The following is a 12,881-nucleotide window of genomic DNA, read 5'->3' as shown; positions in this document are numbered from 1 at the left end:
TCTAGTCAGTGATAGATCACACATCTTACAAGATGCGGCTGAAACCCAATTACCTATCAAAGCAGAAGAGGTGCTGTGGCCGGCTGTACACCTTACTCCCTGCTGAGTGTTTTGTTTAATTGCCAGGCCTCACATCTGCAAAGGGAAAATTGGCACTGGCCCTGGCTCGTGGTAGGAAAGAACGGTGTATGCAGCAGCATTCTGTGACCATGCAGAGTACGACAGAGCACACGTCACTTCTGGAGGGTACAGGAGCCCAATGTTGGCTGAAGTCAGCTGGCACTCCCCCCAGCCACTCCCATGTCGACTCACTGGTCCACCTCGTCTTGACTCCCCTGGTGAGGGGGGAGGGTCAGTGGCTCTTCCGTCAGACTGGACAGCAGGGAATAAGGGAACTTGCACCCCAAAAGCACGTGCAGCCAGGTCTCCCGAGTCCCATGCATTCTAGGTGGGTACACATGCTCTCAAGAGTTCTTCATGATGCTCCCCCAACTTACCTGTGTCCACATACAGTCAAGGCAGTAACTCTCAATCCGGGAAACATGCACGGACCGAAAGCTTTTAGTGTGGACTTTCTTACATGACAGCATAGAGGAAATATTACTCAGGTAAAAAACGCTGTCCTGCTTGTAAAATGCTGAGTAACTTAGTTGTTAAAATGATTTCCTTAAAATCTTGTGATATAACCTGAACTGCCACAACTATGAGAAAAAAATGTGTCCAGATTTCCATGCAGTGCCTCTTCCCTTCTTAAGGTCTAAGCAAGGTCAATCTCCTTGCAAGTGGGAGTTTAGGGGTCTATCATTCTTACAATGGTGACGAAGAAGCTTCAGGATCAAGTCCCTACTATCATCACCTGCCAGTTTTTCTACACTTAGTGTGTACACAAAGGTAAATTTTCATCACAAATGACCACTGACAATGTAGGACAAATGAAATGATTCTGAAGGTATTGAGAACTGAACATGCTTTGCCAATTGGTTAGTACAATAACACAAGTTTAATTAAGCTAATATACATTTACCTTTACTGGAAATTTCAGCTGATTATACAATTCAGAAACTAGAAGGTTATGACCAAGTGTCTTCCTCATCTTCATTATTCTGACGATGGCAGCGTCAATCTGATACTGCCGGTCCTGAAACACTCTCTCAGTGGTGCTGACTTGTTCTTCAACCTGCACGAAAAAGAGAAAAGTGAAGGGTACAGATACATTTCAGTATTAATTATTTCATAGGATAAGTCTGATGAGAAACTTTTGATGCAAAGAAAGGCCAAACTTTGGATGAATCTTCTTGTTACACATTTTTATTTGTTCTAGTAAAAGCTAGCTTCCCAAGAACAGTGCAATTTCAGTACCAAAACTTGAAAAAGTTATATGTCTTTTATAAAAAAACTGCAAAACCCCTATATAATCCTGGATTAAACATTTGCTCAAAAGTTAGGAAACCTACTAATCTAACTGAGATCATAACAAGCATTTCTGAGTTAGATTATGTGGTCATCTTGATAGATGCTGCAAAGGCATGATAAAATTGAAAATCTATTTTTGATTTAAAACAACTTTAGCATATAAGGAATAATTAAAAAAAAAAGAACCTGAACATGATAAAGAAGTGTTATTAGAAACAAGTAGCAAATACTGGTAGCCACTTCATGTTAGTCACACGGCAGCCTGATGGGGTCTGCAGATGGGGGGGGGCGGGCAGCGGCAGGGAGGGGAGGCAGGCATGTAAGTATGTTTCAGGAAGGGAGGACCCAAACTTTCCTGTTTTCAAAGGGGTGCATGACCCCATAAAGGTTAATGTTCCCTGTACTAGAAACAAAACCTCAGGAAGAGAAGGGAAAGCCTAGTCTGACCACTGCTGTTTCTTAAAAGTATGACTTTTAGAGGTTCCAGCTATGCGGTAAAAGCACAGCCTAAAGGGGCACAATGAAGAGGAGCGGACACCTGATCTTTATTTGTAGATGAGCTGCACAATCGAAAATCCAAGAAAATCGAATGAAAAACCATCAAAGCCAATGAGAGTTTCGTGAACTGACTGGATACAAGATAAATGCACAAAGATAAATGGCGCTACTATCTACACACTGCCAACAGCTAGTTACACGTGTAAAGAGAAAACACCCCCTTTACAGGGTGCCAGCATTTCACTGGCCCTTCAGGCTTAAAACCTTTAGTACTTTCCAAACCCTTCCTAAGTCTGCCCGGTCTCCCTGTGACCTGGCTCAGCTTCCCTTTGCGGGAAGCCTTCTCTGACCACAGCTAACAGACTGGGCTTCCCTGTGCTTCTCCATCATAACCCTTCCCTCAGTTGTAATGAGTTCATCAGCGTGTGGTCATCTGGCACCCGTCTGCTGGACAAGACTGAAAGCTCCTTGAAACAGAGACTTATTCTTTATTGCTCACAGCTGAGTTTTCAGGGCTTCAAAGAGGACCTGAACCACAGTAGGTGCCTTACCAGTATTTGTTTAATTATCAAATAAGAAATATGCAAAACTCATAGAAGAAAACTCTGAGGTAGATAAGAGATTTATATATATTCATATATATATGAATATATATACACACACACACACAGGTATGAATCAGAATATTTAGTATGATAAAGATGAAAACTTCAGGGGCCAGCCGGGTGGCACAGCAGTTAAGTGCGCATGTTCCGCTTCTCGGCGGCCCAGGGTTCACCAGTTTGTATGTTGGGTGTGGACGCGGCACCGCTTGGCAAGCCATGCTGTGGTAGGCGTCCCACATATAAAAAGTGGAGTAAGATGGGCACGGATGCTAGCTCAGGGCCAGCCTTCTTCAGCAAAAAGAGGAGGACTGGCAGCAGATGTTAGCTCAGGGCTAATCTTCCTCAAACAAACAAACAAAAAAGACAGAAACTTCAAATTAACACACTCTGAATAAAAAGTCAATGTTCTTATTTGGAGGGGCAAAGACATGAGAAAATCATTTTCATGTTCGTTGGGAGAAAAAATTTATAGGAATAAGTACATTAATTAAAAGAATTTGGGCACTGGCTATGAAATAGGTCAACAGACTCTGCAGTACAGAACTGAGAGACTGACCCATAACGTAGGCATCTGCTGTGCAGGAAAGGTGGTGATTCAATTAAGCTGTCAGAGAATGGTGTTTTCAATTCAGTTTTGGAACAGAGAGGGGTCGGAACGCTTTCTGATACTAAAAATAATTTCTGCGTTGCTCAAAGAAAGATTTAAATGTGAAAACTACTAGGAAAATACAGGTAAATATTTTTAAAATTTTGGATTAAAGGAAGGTCCTTGTGATCTCAAGTCAGAAACCATAAAGGATAAGACAACATTTGAGAACTTAAAATTTTCATATGGGGAAAAACCCTCTCAAAACAAAAAAATTATCTGTTACAAATGACAAAAGGTCAATCTCCCTAATATATGATCTACTAATTTCTGATAGATATATGTGCCTTGAACAATTAATTAAAAAGAGGAAAATATAAATGGCTAACTATAAGAGAGCAGTGCCAGCATTTATAAAGTGCTTACAAGCACCTGCCCAAGAGTTTTATAAACATTATTCATCAATTCTCAAAACCTGAAGTAGTATTATGCCTATTTTAAAAGACGAAGAATCAAAGACTGGAAAGATTACGTAATTCATATAAGCTACTAAATGGCATAAAGATGCTGAGAGGAGTCATAGGAATTCAGACTAAACCGGCAGTGAACGATCTTCATGCCTGTGAGAACAGGTGGGCAGGGGCAGGTGGAGGGAGGGCAGGCACTCTCGTGAGACTGGACACTGGAATCCAGTAAAGTCTGCCATACTGTAATTTGGAAAAGAGTGGTGAATCTAACGGAAGGACAGCTTCTTTGACCCAGCCCTTCCAGGGCAAGGATTTTATACTAAGGAAACAGTCCAACAGGCACAGAGAATGTCTAACGAAACCTCATTTCCAGCAGGAAGAAATGGAAACAACCTAAGTGCCTTTCCACAAGGGCACTGCCAGGCTCCCGCGGGTTCACACAATGGATTCTCCGCTCCCATTAAACACTGAGTGCTGACAGGGAAACGAGGCCGTGATGAAGAGTAAGAACAGGGTACAAAACGGCACACAAACGGCATACAGAGAATGATCCCATTTAACAAAGAAAGGTTTATATATGTACATCACCAAGAGCTGCGGTGGAAGCAGTGCTACTCCCCAGGAGAAAGAGATGACAGCCCCACTTTGAAATTATAACTCCAAAATTTTACACCCTTTAATCACTCTGTTATAAATTCCCAATAGTAAAAAGATGGATCAAAGGATATGTGCATTTATCTTTAGCATGTATGTCAAATTCCTCACTAAAAATCCTGTACTAATCCAAACATCTTTTAAAAAATAAAAACATAAAAAAGGATGCCTGTTTTCCTATCTACTTGCCAACAGTGGCTATTATCAAACTTTTAAACATTTCCAAAATTGATAGATGAAAAATGGAATACTATTTTAATTTCAATCAAGGAAGATTACTGACAAGAATGAACCTCCTTTATATATTTATCCTTCCATATTTCTTTCTGTGTAATCTGAACACATTTTCCGACTGGGCTACATATGAACCCCTCTTGGTTAGTGAAGCAATCACTGTCTAATGCTGGAGGTAGGCATTTGTGACACCACCTGTCTGAACTGACCTCACTCCTCATTCCCTCACATGTATAAGCAGGGCATGGACATCCTGCTATCTAAGTGGTGCCGGGGGTGCAAGGGTGTATGCATTAGGAAAGGCCTGAGGGCAGTGGTCCAGAACCTGCTCTGGCCACCTGACATGAGAGTCTGTTCCAAGCTCCAGACACTCCAGCTGTACGCAGATCACAGATACGGCATCAGTGGGCCACTTCCACCCACAACCCTCACCCCTCCCACCCCAGGGCCCTGGCCAAGGCCGAGCTGACAGAGTAGCTGAAATGTGCTGTACAAAAATAAAAAGTAAGTCCCTGGTATTGGAAATGACATGCTCCCTATGCTAACAGAATCTGATATAGGAAGACCTGACTTACACCATTTTTGTGAACAGAAGTGACAGCTATTATGTGCATTTCTTTCTATCATTCCTATTATGAATGTAAAGTTAATGAAAGCTACATTAAAACGAGTACTATTATAAACATTATGTATTCAAATTAGGTACTTTAGAAATATGCTTCAGAACCCTACTTCAAGAAATTACTATAAAAACTAATGATTCTTTAGTGAATACTCTGTTAAGTAAAAACCAGAAAGTTTATACATACTGTTTCCTTCATCTGAATTTGATTGATCTTTATTCGAAACAACTTGTGCTTGAATTCTCCATTAAAAATGAATTTGTCTCCATCTTCCACCTCCTTTCCTTTGGGACTTTTAATCAGAACTCGTGCCTTGCCACAGGCCAGAGACTGCAACGTTCTTCGCAACTCACTGTCCTCTGCATGGGGAGGAAATTTGGGCACAGGTCAGTGAAAATGAACTAGACACCTGACACAAAGAAACCACGCCCTCAAGTTGGCCAGCAGAGACTGAGTCCATTCTTAAACAAGTAAGTGTTCTAAACATGAGGACATTCAGAAGCTGCACATTCACGAAGGGGGTTTTCATACCTATCCCGGTGGCTGTTTTTATTTCTTCAAAGCTGAACTCATCTCCTTCGTTGAACATGAGAAGCACCAGCGTCTGGAAGAGGGACACCTGGAACTCCTTCTTTCCCTTAAAGAGAATGGACACGCCACATGTAAAGTTGTGTGTGCACAATCTTCAGAAAATTTTAAGAGGCTTCTTTCTGCTCTCAAACTTTGTTGGGGGAATGTGAGAAATTACTAACTAGCCACCAAATAAGAAGAAATTAAGTTACTGATTATACAAGAATAAAATGACTCAGTATTCCACTTAAAAGTTCTTCTTTTGAAATAGTTTTTAAAGTAGTAAGAAAGTTCTTCAGCAAATCAGGTTGAACAGAAGGTACTATTGTTACTTGAAGTCAGATGTTGCTGACACCTGTCTAACAGCGCCCTTCCGTCCTATTTCTAGCCAGCCAAGGTCCTCTTAGTGGCAGTGGGAACGCTCCTGGAGTGGACAGAGCATGAGAAGATGCAGTAACAAAACCTGCATGGAAGGGGAAGCTGGCAAAAGATCCAGCCAACACCTCTGTTAAAGAAGAGTGACCATACGCAGCACATGGACCATCACAAACCCTCAGCCCAGCTTCCCGCTGCATGTGCCTGTGATGCACACGACCAACGCAAGCCTGGCCTTGGACCTCACGTGATTCCCCGCTGCTGTTCAGAGTCCCCACTGCAGAGACTGGCCACATGCTCGCTGTGTGTGTAGAAGCATGGCAGGGATGACGGAGTGTCCTGTGTGAGCACTCCACACTCAGGCCTTGCCCATGGCAGGGCAGAACCGCAGCCCTGCGAGCATCCTGTAGAGGCTCAGTTCTGAAGCTGGCCAGTAAGGGGGTCGTGCAATTCAACTCTCATCGTACCCTGAAGAATAGTACGTGTGGTTTTATGTATATAAGCCTGCACAATAACACACAATGAAATATGGTATGTATAACTTATATGTAATTGTGTATATATGTATATATAATTTATATGATAACGTACAGAGATAATGTATTATAACAGCTAGCAAAATGGGAATTTTGAAATCTTTTTTGCTTTGTATTCATAATTGAATTTTATTTACAAAACTGAAGTTAAATGCAAATATGAAGGGACTGTTCTGTGATGTGCTTCTTTCATTCACCAATACAATGTATGCATTTTCCCCTCTTAAATGGGCACTTTTAATAGCAGATCGCAATGCGTACCCTTATCCATCCACCTGTGAAAATGTCTTATTAAGATGAATTCGCAGAATTGGAACTACCGAAACAAAGCATGTGGTTCTAGAGGTTTTGAGATGCACTGCCCAAACACCCTGGAGACGCTCACGCCCTTGTTCCAGAGGGGCGCACTGCTGTCTTGTCCGGCCTGGCCCCAGAAATCCCGTGGGTCCAGCAGTGCCGCTTCGCTGCCTTTCCATCTGCAGCCCTTTGGTGGGCAGAGAAGTAAGTGCGGCACGTTCTCATCCATTTTCTAGTCTTGCTTTTATGAGCCGCCACTTCACAGTCTTTGTGCTTTTTTCAATTAGGTCAATGCTTTTCTATTCTTACTGATTTTTTTTTTAAGATTTTGTTTTTCCTTTTTCTCTCCAAATCCCCCCAGTACACAGTTGTATATTTTTAGCTGTGGGTCCTTCTAGTTGTGGCATGTGGGACGCTGCCTCAGCGTGGCCCAATGAGCCGTGCCATGTCCACGCCCAGGACTCAAACTGGTGAAACCCCAGGCCACTGAAGCGCAGCACACAAACTCAACCACTCAGCCATGGGGCCGGCCCCTCTTATTGATTGGAATATTAATCCTTCAACTGTTTAATTTTACTGACCTAGAAAAGAAAGTGCTTTTCTAGGAACAGAAGTTCAATCACAATTTTAAAAAATTCTATTAATATACTTACAAAAAATAAAATATAAACGAAACAAAGAACTTACTTCCTTAAACTCTGCTTTTAAAACAGCATGCCCCAACGTGGTTTGCCATTGAAGTTTTCGACCACTGTGCTTTCCGAGATAAAATGTCTTAAATACTTCCTGAAGTTTAACCATCTGTCAATCACAGGAAAACAACAAATTAAATTATGCTAAACACCACTAATCTAAAGAACCACATACTGTTCAATTTATAAAGTTTTTATAACTCTTCACAACTGAAAAGATCAGTTCTACACCATGACAGTTATTTTTCTGGATTCTATTACCTATGAAAACGCCCACCACGCTAGGACATTGGGGTTTCCCCTCACACCCAGATAATGCTTGAACTGGTGTTTAACGTACAAACATTATGCTCTGCAGTCTGCACACCCCACCCGGAGCTCCCCTTGGCCAGTGGCATAGAACCAGGACGAAAGGGGCCGTCCTTGGGGGACACTGTCTGCAGGCCCAGCCAGCCCCTGCCAGGTCTGAGCTCAGGCTCTCACCTACTCCTAACTGCTCTCAGGGCTTTGGCTGCCTCACCAGTGAGCCCAGGCACGCGAGGCCCCACGGCACGCTGCTGCGAGGCATGACGTCCAACACTCAGGACAGCCCGTGTGCAGGAGGCACGACATGAGCCAGCCACTATTTTCACTGTTCCTCATTTCCTGGGAGGATTTCTCACACCTTCCAGACTTTCTGCTGGTGTTACTGCTGTCACCTCACTTTCCGTTCCTGAGCTCCTCATCCTCCCCAGTGTCCACGCCTGCATCCTGCTCTGATCTAAGGACCAACTCTCTCATCTCTCTGAGAGGGTTGGTCAACATTTCCTGGTACACTCCAGGTTTCCTCTGACTTCCTCTCGCTGGTTATTTCCTGTAGTTCCTTTCACATCCCCTTCACTCTGCACCCAGGATGCCAAATCCAATGGGCTCTCATCAGGCTTCATCTTGTGAGATGACCCCTTTCCACGCAGCAGGCTCCTCTTGCCCTCCTGGTATCTGGGACACTTGTCGCTTGGACTTCTGTGTCTCTCTGATGTGTGTCCACGCCTTCTGAGTCACTTCTGGCCTGTCTTCCAGCCCACTCCACACAGGCTGGCACCCCTAAGGTCCGGCTCCTCCCATTCTACACTCCACACATTCCTTGTCAGTGTCCTTGGCCACTTTCAAGTTCTTAGGATAAACAGTGAAAGGTTCCCATGGCTTACCAAGGCCCTTTCCTCTGGAACATCTGAACTTACTGGCCTGTCCTATGCCTCCCTACTCTGGTTCTCCATGGTCCCTTCCTCCATTTTGCTGAGCGCACCATCTTATCCTCCCTTGGGTTTTCACACACCTTGTTTCCCCTACCAGATCTGGGGACCCCCCTCCCACCCACCTCACTAACAGTATCAACTCATTTTTCAGAACTGCCTCCTCAGAAGCCTTCTCCCACGCTCTTAACTCTGATAGCATTCATAACAACTTATTCACAAAGAGGGCAGGCCAGGTCTGGCTTTTTCACTGCTATGCCCCGCACAGCCTCATAAGGTGATGCCTGCTGCTCCTGGGCCCGACAGGCCCCTCAGTGCCTCTGAGGTCTGTCCAAGTGGTCCCTCTGTAGGAAATGTGTACCAGCTCATGTCTGCTTGGCAAACATCTCTTCCTGCTTCAAAGCTCAGCTCAACAGTCATGATCACCCCACAGACCCATTAGCCATCTCCAACAGCATCAAATCCTAGGCATGATATAATTTTGTTTCTAAGTGTTTCAGTATATACCTAAAAGATAAGGACTCTTAGAAAACATATCTACTACATCCTATCACACCTAAAAAATTAAAGTCGATAATGTGATAAACCTCTTAATGCATACCTTTCCTAAAAATTATTTCCTTGAGATTAATTCCTAAGAGTGGTAATAATAATGATTATAATTAGGTAGCAGCAGCTAACACTGGGTGCTTAACTCTGCTAGTTACCATTCCAGGCTCAAAATGGATCAAAGACCTAAAGGTAACAGCTAAAACTATAAAACTCTTAGAAGAAAACATAGGGGTAAATTTTCATGACCTTAGATTTGGCAACAGTTTTTTAGATATGACACCAAAAGTACAAGTAACAACAGAAAAAATAGATTAATTGGACTTTATCAAAATTAAAAACTTTTGTGCAAAGGACACTATCAAGAAAGTAAAAAGACAGCTTACAGGACGGGAGAAGATATTTGCAAATCACTTATCTGATAAGGATCTAGTATATAGATATATATAAAGAAGTCTTACAACTTGACAACAGACAATAGAATTGAAAAATGAGCAAAGGACATGAATAGGCCGTTCTTCACAGAAGATCTACGCCTGGTCGATAAGCACATGAGAGAAGCTCAACGTCATCAGTCATTGGGGAAGAGCACATCAAACCAAAAGGAGATACCAACTGGCACCCACTAATATGTCTACAATCAAAAAATGGAAATAAACCTTGGGGAGGACGTGGGGAAACTGGAATCCTTGTGCACTGCATGGGAATGCTAGTGGTGTGGATGCTGAGGAAAACCGTGGTGCGGTACACAGTGTGTGGCAGTTCCTCCAAGTTAACCAGAATTACCCCGCGACCCAGCACTTCTGCTCCCAGGGATACGCCCTAAGAACTGACATCAGGTGTTCAAACAAAAACCGCACACTCATGTTCACAGCAGCATTATTCACAACAGCCCAAAGGTGGAAACAATCCAACGCCCATCAGTGGATGGCTGGATAAACAAAACGTGGTCTATCCATATGATGGAATATTATTCAGCCTTAAAAACGAATGAAGCACTGACACACTGCAACACGGATGAAACCTGAAAATATATACTGAGTGAAAGAAGAAACATACTCAGACACGAAAGGCCACACAGTGTATGATTCTGTTTACATGAAATGTCCAAAATAGGCAAATCCACAGAGAGAAAGCGGATCAGTGGCTGTCCAGGTCTGGGGCGGAAGTGGACTGGGAGTGACAGGATCATGGGTCCAGGGTTTCTGTTTGGGATGATGAAAAGGTTCTGAACTAGACAGAGGTGATGGTTGCACAATTTAACGCTACTGCACTGCACACTTTAACATGATGAGTTGCAGGTATATTTCACAATTTAAAACACCATACAGTACGGTAAGCCTCAAACTTCTTTTGCTGGAAAACAAAAAGGTTCTCAAAAATGCAGGGGGCACGTTAAAGGACAAGGAGACAGCTCACAGGTGTTCCCACTGGCCAAATATGGGACAATCTGAGGATAAAATGAGTAAATAAAGTAAGAATCCATGAGTTCATACCGATAAAGACAGAAATAAATGAGTCAATTAATGGGACAGAAGGGAGGGCTCTTCCTTAGAGCACAACACCAACTTCTAAATACAGAGAAACGATGGAGCTGGAAAAAATCACTTTCCATCACGCTAAAACGGACTCCAGCAGGATCATTTAGCAGGTGTGAGTGTCATGGGGAATGAGAGGTTTTACACAGTCTAAAATATCTCCCCACAAATTACTAATTACAAAAGGAAAATTCTAAACAATACTGTGGAGAAACCAGTAACACCCTAACCAAATGACTGTCGGTAACATCCCAACGGAGGCAAAGGAACAGCGAATGCTTTGCAACGTGATCCTGGGAAGAAACGACTTCTCCAGATTCCGGCTGGATGGTATGACTCGAGTCTAATCACACAGACCTGAACTCAGAGGCCATCCAGGAAAACTGTCCTATGCTTTCAAATGTGCATGTCATGAAAGAGACAGGCTGTGCAGCTGTCAGGACGAAAGGGGACTGAGACAGGCCTGAACGCACCGTGAGTCCTGCCTGCACCTGGCACAAAGGACAGAGCGGGAACAACTGACCAAGTTGGAATGTGGCTACACGCTGACGGAAGCCTCACAAGGCGGCAAATTGTCTGAATTTGACAACGCGCTCTGGCTGTGTTTTCAGAAAACACCCACTAAGTACTAAGAGTAAAGGCACGATGCAGCCTCCTCTCAAATGGACAGGAAAAAGTGCACAGATGGAGAGAGAGAAGGACGAAGCGTGTGTGGCAATGCTCAAAAAAATGGGTGATGGTGCCAGGAATTCTTTGAACGATTCCTGCAAATTTCCTCTAAGTCTGAACTATTTCCAAATAAAAAGTGAAAAAACTCACAGTGCCACGAGTGAGGCAGGCACAGGGTGGAGTCTGCAACCAGCTGAGGTGAAACGGGGTGAGGTGGCCAGGGCGGGGCTCTGGAGAAGGTGACTAGGGAGATAAGTCCTAACAACAGTTGAGTGCTGGGGCGGATAGGGTGTGGAGGGTTTCTGGAGAAGGACGCTCCATTTTGAGGGTTACGCACGGAGCCTGAGAGAATCAGTGTGCTGGGTGGGTTTGGGGCCCATCAGAGTTCAGAATCGAGGGAGCATGACGTCCACGTGGGGGGCTGGGCCACACCAAGCCTCCACAGCTAGTGGACAAACTGGTTAGAATGTCACCCCATCCCCTGCAGGATGGAGATTCAGGGAGGCAGGGAGGAGGTGAGGAGCGCTCCTAGATGCTGAGTTGGGCACGTCTGTGTGCGTCTGGCGGGAAAGCAGACACACAGGCTAGAGGCTGAGAGCCACTGTGAACTAAGCTGCCAGAGTGGGGGTGTGGGATGAGAAGGGAGCTGAGGGGGATTCTGGAGAACATCAGCACTCGGGATATAGGTGGAGGAAAAAAAAGAGAAGAAAACTACAAAGGCAAGTGACTAGTGGGGTCAGAAAGAGGAGAAAAATCAAGAAAAGGAAGAACAGCTTCAAGAGGGACTGTTTGTGACCCAGGCTCCCACTTCCTACTACTTTCTTTGCCCTTTCTGGAAGGCCCTCATTCCTGCTCATCTTTAATTCCCAGTCTGCACACTGGAACCAGCCCTTTTCCACAGCACCTGTATCATAATGGTGCACATGCTGCTTCCCTGACTGGGTTTTAAGTTCCTGAGCCCAGGGTTCTCCTTCATATCTGCCAATCCCAAGCACCCAAAGTTGTGGTTGACTGACACAGGGCCCTCAGCAGTGCTGTTCACAAGACTCTGGCTCTGTCTGCGACGGAAGGAAATAATAACCAGACCAACGGTGTCACACTCAACAAGCAGTAACTTCTGAAACAAGGGCTGTGCCAATGCCTTCTGGACAGTCAGCCAGCAGACACGGGTGAGTCAGGAGCTGCGGAGTGCAACAGAAGCGGTCACTTCAAAACACTAGGAGCACTGTGATTGCTGACTGTGTGTGGTTTTAAAAACCTCTCATGAAATACTTCTTGAAAGATAACATGTCTGTGCATGGTACGGGTGTAACAAGGCAAGAAGTCTATAGTCCTGCGGCAGG

At 44.2% G+C, this 12,881-nt stretch overlaps 1 protein-coding gene across 1 annotated transcript in view; it reads right to left on the bottom strand.

Annotated features, from left to right (window-relative positions):
- CUL4A (cullin 4A) overlaps positions 1 to 12,881 on the bottom strand; it is a 51,969-nt gene that overhangs the window by 2,236 nt on the left and 36,852 nt on the right. Inside the window, exons 16-19 of the mRNA XM_044779666.2 lie at positions 7,546 to 7,659; positions 5,612 to 5,717; positions 5,267 to 5,439; positions 1,025 to 1,177 (exon numbers count right to left, since the gene is read on the bottom strand). Of these exons, the coding sequence (XP_044635601.1) occupies positions 1,025 to 1,177; positions 5,267 to 5,439; positions 5,612 to 5,717; positions 7,546 to 7,659 (546 nt within the window). The remainder of the gene's footprint in view (positions 1 to 1,024; positions 1,178 to 5,266; positions 5,440 to 5,611; positions 5,718 to 7,545; positions 7,660 to 12,881) is intronic.

The sequence above is a fragment of the Equus asinus genome, chromosome 11 (genome assembly GCF_041296235.1).
Source record: "Equus asinus isolate D_3611 breed Donkey chromosome 11, EquAss-T2T_v2, whole genome shotgun sequence".
NCBI classification, from domain to species: Eukaryota; Metazoa; Chordata; class Mammalia; order Perissodactyla; family Equidae; genus Equus; species Equus asinus.
This window is presented reverse-complemented; position numbering and strand designations above follow the sequence as displayed.